General features: G+C 72.2%; 1 protein-coding gene across 1 annotated transcript; it reads right to left on the reverse strand.

Moving 5' to 3' along the window:
• Positions 1–3903: 3903 nt before the first annotated feature.
• On the reverse strand, positions 3904–5721 carry MNEG_13109 (hypothetical protein; the record flags this gene model as incomplete). The annotated part of the gene is made up of 1 exon (XM_014038419.1): positions 3904–5721. A coding segment is annotated over one exon (1818 nt), but the record flags the coding sequence as incomplete, so codon positions are not given.
• Between the last annotated feature and the right edge of the window lie 242 nt (positions 5722–5963).

The following is a 5963-nucleotide window of genomic DNA, read 5'->3' on the forward strand; positions in this document are numbered from 1 at the left end:
GCGCGCGGCGCGTCGCGCGCCCTCGCCGCGGCGTCGGCGGCCGAGGGCCGGCTCTTTCGAGGGGGCACCCCGCCGAGCCGACTTCCCCCTCCCCGCACCCGCCGCCGTCGCCACGAGCGCGGCGCCGCCGCGCGGCGCGACGCCGGCCGGCGCCGCGGGCAGCTCGCGCCACGCGCCCCCGGCTGGATCGTACTCCCATAGATCCGCCAGCCGCCCCTCCTTGCCGCAGCCCCCGAACACGTACACGCGGCCGCCGGCCGCCGCCATGGCGTGAAAGGAGCGCGCGGGCGGCGCCGCGCCGGGGGCGGCCGGCGCGAGCGTCCAGGCTGGGGCGGGGGCGGCGGTGTCTGCGACCCACAGGTCTTCATGCGCGCCCTCCCCCATGTCGATGCCTGGGGTGCGGCCGCGCACGGAGTGGCGGTGGTGGTGGAGGATTTGATGAATTTGGGGGGGGGTGGGACGAGTTTCGTCCCCCTCGATGGCGGAGGGGCAGCCCGCCGGGCAGCAAGGCGAGCAGCTAGCGCCTCTCGGAGCCCAGGGCGCGCGTCGCCTCGCGAGGCCCAAGCCGAGCGGGGGCGGTCGCGCGCGGCGCCCCTCCGCCGCCGCCGCGGCGGCTGCAGGCCCGTGACTGCCGCCGCGCCACCGCCCGGGCGGCCCCCTGGGGCCCCTGGCTTCCGCGCGGCGCCTGCGCCTCACCGGTCCTGCCGCCGAAAAGGTAGACCTTTGACCCCACCGCAGCCATGCCGGCGGCGACCCGAGGGCCTGGGCCGCCGGCGTCGTCCCCGATCACCTGAGACGAGAAAAAGGCCGAGCCACTGGTCAGCCGCCGGCCTCGGCACAGGGGCCAGGAAAAGTTTTCACGACGGGGTTTGGGCTAGCGGCAGAAGGCGCGGTTTGGCCGACGCTGCGCAACGCGAGCCGCAGGTGCAGCGAACGGTCCCAAAAGCGCGCCGCGGGCGGCGGGGCCGCACCTTGCTCCATGCGCCGTCCCGCAGGCGGTACAGCGCCGCATCAACGGGCCTGCGCGGCTCCAGCTCGCCGCCATACACGAAAAAGTCGCTGCCGGCCGCGCACGCCGCGTGGGAGCTGCGCGGGCCGGGGCCGTCGCCGGCCGCCTGGATCTCGACCCAGCGCATCGAGTGCGGCTGTCTAAGGGGCGCGCCGCCTGCGGCGGCGGTGAGGGCGCGGTGTTTGGTTGTGGGTGCGGCCCCCGGAGGTCAAGCGTGGCTGTCGGCGGGAGCCGCCTGCGTGGCGACCTGGCAGCAATCACGGCGGGTTTCGCAGCGTCAAGTGAGCGTATAAGAAGGCTTCGATACTCTCGCCAATGAGCCCGCGACATACGGTGGCCAGGTTGAGATCATCGATTTCCGTCAAGAGTGCTTACGGGATTCGTGCTTGAGCTGCTGAGTTATCACGGTGCACGACCAATAATTCAGTGGTGATACTAGGGACGGGCGTAGGCTGCGCGTGCGCACCAGTATGCTGCCGTCGTCGCGTCGGCCCAATGCGAAGGGTGACGCACGTGGCACCCAGGCCCAAGCTCCAGCTGACAGGCACGGCCGGCCGCGTAGCTTGGCCCAAGGTCGGTACTTGACTAAGAATAAGCCCGCCAGTCTTTGTGTGTGATGTCATGCCACCGACACCATGACAACAGAGGCGCCCGCCCCGCGTTGCAGCCCAGCACTGAGGGACACTGCAGTACGCAGGTACGAGCGCTGACACATTGGCACCCCTGCGCTGCTGGTTGGCCCAACAACCCCCTGCACTTGTACAGCCCTATTTCAGTCTGTTCCCGCATGCCCCTGGCCGCTCTGCTCTCTCCACAACCGCATGCCTTGCAACCCCGGCCAGCCGCCACCCCAGCCCCCCACTCACACCCGACAGCCGCTTGGTCGGCTCCCCACCCAACCTTGGTAATAGCAGGACAGTTACATACACACCCGCCGGCGTCACCCACGCCATGGCGGCGGCCGGCGCCCAAGTCAAGCCCTATTCCCAGATTAGAGCAGCTATTGTCAGAAAGTATATTGTTGGAAATGGCTGCGCCGGCGAGACAACCGTCGGAAAATGGGCGTGCCGCTGCTGGCGACCAGGGGATCTGCCCAGGCGCCGCGGCGCCGCGGTGCACTCCCGCAAGACGAGCCGCCGGCGAGGGGCCGAGGCGCCGCGTGCAGTACGGGCACAGGGAGAAAGGAAGGGGCGGGGAGGCAGGGGTCCCGCGGCGCCGGCCGATTTGCGCGCGCGGCGTGTGGGGTAAGGTCACTGGTCGGCGGTTCTGCGCCGGGCGGCACACGACGCCGGTGGGGGGCGGCTGCCAGGCGGCAGCGCGCGCGCCGCCCCCCCAGCGGGGGCCAATGTAGTGGTTCTCAAGTATAGAGGTCAAAAGCCACATCGCACGGCGGGCGGGGCCCCAAGGCCGCGCCTTCAGCGCCGACCGGCGGGGCAGCTCGCCAGCAGCCACGCGCCTGCAGGCGCGCGCGCAACGGCTGGCGTGGCCGCCCCCGCGCTGCGTGGAAGTGCGGAGCCGAGTTTAAATGGGGGATAAGAGCATGTGGAACATGCATGCGCAGGCGGCAGCCTGCTGCTTGGGTGGTCCGACTTTTGACCAATAATCGAGATAGATCTCGTAAGCTTGGCGCGGAAGGGGCGCCACAGCCGCCGCTGTCATCTCGCTGCGTGGCGCAGGCGCCACGCAGCGAGATCGCAGAGATCTGGCCGCATGGTTAGGCAGCATGCGCGCGCCAGAACCCTAATACTCCTGGCGTGGAAGCGGGCGGCCTGTGAGGCGCGTGCACGTGACTGCGTGGATGTAGGACTAAGTAAATAGCAAAAACGGCGGCAGGACCCCACACGCTCAGACCCCTTGGCCCCGCCAAACGAGAGGCACCCTGCATGCGCGACGCCCCCTGAGGCAGCGCGCAAGCGCGTGGGGCTTTGGAGGAGGGGGCCGCGAGGGAGGGGTGCGGGCGCCGCGTGCTGCGCGGCGTGGTGGGCAGCGGCTCTGCAGGGAGCTTGCTGGGTACTGTCTGGCCCCCGGGTCGCGCCGCGACGGCAGGGCGCCGGCACCGGCGCCGGCGTCAGCTCGTGCTCCGCAGATTTGAGATAAGTGCGTCCGACTAATCGAGTGCTGGGTGCCTTGATACAAAGGGGAGGCTGACAGTGCTTGTTGTAAGCTATGGGCTAACAAAGCGACACTGAAAAACCGGACCGCAAGCAGCCCAAAGGAAGGGCGCCCGCCGCGCAAGCGCGCGCAGGCAGCGCCCAGACGCCCAGCAGCCGTGCGCCCGCAAGCCGCACGCCAGCGGCGCGCCACGGGCGCGTGCAAGCGCGCGGCGTCGGCGGGCACGCTCCAGCGCGCGCCGGGTCGGGGAGGGCTTGCGGCGCGGCTGGCGGGGCGAGGCGGCTGGTGCGGGCGGAGTGAAGGGGCTGCAGTGGCAACGATTAGAGGGCTGCTTGTGAGTGGACCGACACAGTGCTTGCGGCAATCGCTGAGAAAGAGGTGGCGGCCCTGCCGGCACCTCGCGCCTCGAGCGGGGGAGCCAGGAACGAGCGTGTGTGCGGTGGCGCCGCCGCGCGGCCGGCAGGACGGCTGGACGCGCGCCGGGACACCCAGTGTCATCGTGAAATGACGTGTGATTTGACGCAACGCAACCCCAGCCAGTTGCTGCCCCTGTGGTAACCCTCCCAGGGCGCCGCCGTCCGGCCCCTCCCCTTTCCCCAGCATTTCAAGGCGGGGGCAACAGTCCTGCGGCGCGCGCCGCCGCGGCCTGGGCGGCTGCGCCCAGCGGCCCGCGGCGCCGCCGCATTCCTTTTGAATCCGTCAGTCTGTCGAGTCACGTCAGCAGTCTATCTATGTGGCGGCGCCACTCGCCGCAGCGGGACCAAATCGGGCAGTCAAGGGTGTCACGCGGCCCACACCGACACCACGCCGGCGCCGCCGCGCTCGTGGAGGGAAGAGCAGGCGTCCCCGCTGTCATCCCATGCAACAGCCGGCAGCATGGGCGGCGCCGGCCCCATGTGAGACGCCGCGAACGACGCGTGACGCAGCAGCGCCGCACCGTGCTGCTGCTGGTGCAGCTGCTGCCGCTGCAGTTCCAGCTGCAGCTGTAGCTGCTGCTGCTGCTGCAGCTGCAGCTGCTGGTGCTGCAGCTGCTGGTGCTGCAGCTGCTGCTGCTGCTGTTGCTGCTGCTGTTGCTGCTGCTGTTGCTGCTGCTGTTGCTGCTGCAGCTGCAGCTGCTGGTGCTGCTGCTGCTGTTGCTGCTGCTGCTGGCCCGAGGCAACGGCAACCATGCGTTGCTCGACAACCGCCGCCACAGCCGCGACTGCGGCTGCGTGCGCGTCCGCAGCTTCCGGGGACAAAGCGCTCTCGCCCGCCGCGGGCGCCGCGCGCCTCAAACCGCTCAGCAACAGGTCTGGGCGCGCAAGCAGCAGCCGCTCCACCTGCCCCAGCGCCGCCGCCACCGACGCACGCCCGCGGCCGTCGCCGCCGCCCGGCCCCTCGAAGGTCGCGTCGTCGCCGCCGCTGCTGCGCGGGCGCCGGCCGTCGACCGCGGGCGGCGCGCCGGCAGCGGCCCCCCCGACGCCGGCACAGGCGGCGTCGTTCGCTGCGGCGGCGGCGGCGCGGCCGCTGGCCTGGGCGCTGCAGCTGCTGTCGTCGGCTCCGGCGGCAGGCGCGGCAAGCGGCGGCGACGGGTGGCAAGCGGCCATGGTCGCGCCGGCGGCCGCGGGCGAAGCGGCGCCCCACGGCTGCTGCGCGGCGCCGGGCGGTGGCCCACACCATGCGTCACGCGCAAAGCCGCGCTGCTGCTGCTGCTGCTGCTGCTGCTGTTGCTGCTGCTGCTGCTGCTGCTGCTGCTGTTGCTGCTGCTGTTGCTGCTGCTGTTGCTGCTGCTGGGCCGCCCACTGCGGCCACCCGCTAGAAGACGTCGCTGGCATCGGCGGCGCGATGCGCGGCGTCGCGGCGGTGCCGGCTTGCATCGCCAGCCCGCCCATCAAGCCCCTGTGCTGCTGCTGCTGCTGCTGCTGCTGCATCTGCTGCATCAGCTGCATCTGCTGCGGGGCCGCGCCTGCCATGTGATTTGACGCCGCGGCGTGGGCGCCGCCGCCGCCGCCGCCGGCGTCGCAGCCGTCGGTAATGAGCCGCTCGTCCATCCCTTGCAGCAGCGCGTCCAATACCTGGTCCTCCAGCAGCCCCCCCGCAGCCGCCGCCGCCGCCGCCGCGGAATTCGCGCCGTGCGCGACGGCGGCCCCGGGCGCGCGGAACGGCGCCTGGCGCGCCGCGAGCTGCCACGCGGCCGCGTGCTGCACATGCTGAGCGTGCTGCGAAAGCGGTTGGGTCGCCGCCCACGCGTCCTGGCGCTGCAGGGCCGCGTAGCTGCGCATCAGGCCGTCCAGCAAGTCCTCAGCATGGTCCCCCGCTGCTACCAGCCCGGCTGCGCCCAGCCCCGCCCCGCGCGACTGCCCGCCCTCCAGCGGGCCCGCAGCCCTCGCGAGCGCCGCCGCGCGCTGGTGCTGCTGATGGCGCGCCAGCCGCTGCCCGAGCAGCGCGCGCTCTTGCTCGAGGCGCGCGGCGCGCTGCGCGGCGGCGGCGGCGGCGGCGGCGGCGGCGGCGGCGGCGCCGCCCTCGGCGTCGAGGTCCTCTTGGCGCCGCTGCTCCGCCAGGCGGGCCGCCAGCTCGTGGCGCTGGCGCTGCAGCGCCAGCTCCTGTTCCCGCAGCTGATCCTGTAGACGTCGCGTCACAAAAGTGGAGGGCAGGGCAAGGGGGGTGGTGAGGGTTGAGCGCGGAGGGCGAGCGTCGGATCGGGGTAAGGCGGGGCCGCATGCGGCCGCTGGATCGGGGGGGCGCGCGCGCGAGGTCCAGCCGTGCGCAGGTAAGGGACACGAAACGGGGCCTGTGCAGGCGCGCGATTGCAGGCGCGTCGCCTGCAATCGCCTTCGTGCCACGCATCAGCAACCCCGCATCG

This window comes from Monoraphidium neglectum (genome assembly GCF_000611645.1).
Source record: "Monoraphidium neglectum strain SAG 48.87 unplaced genomic scaffold scaffold03629, whole genome shotgun sequence".
Lineage (NCBI taxonomy): Eukaryota > Viridiplantae > Chlorophyta > Chlorophyceae > Sphaeropleales > Selenastraceae > Monoraphidium > Monoraphidium neglectum.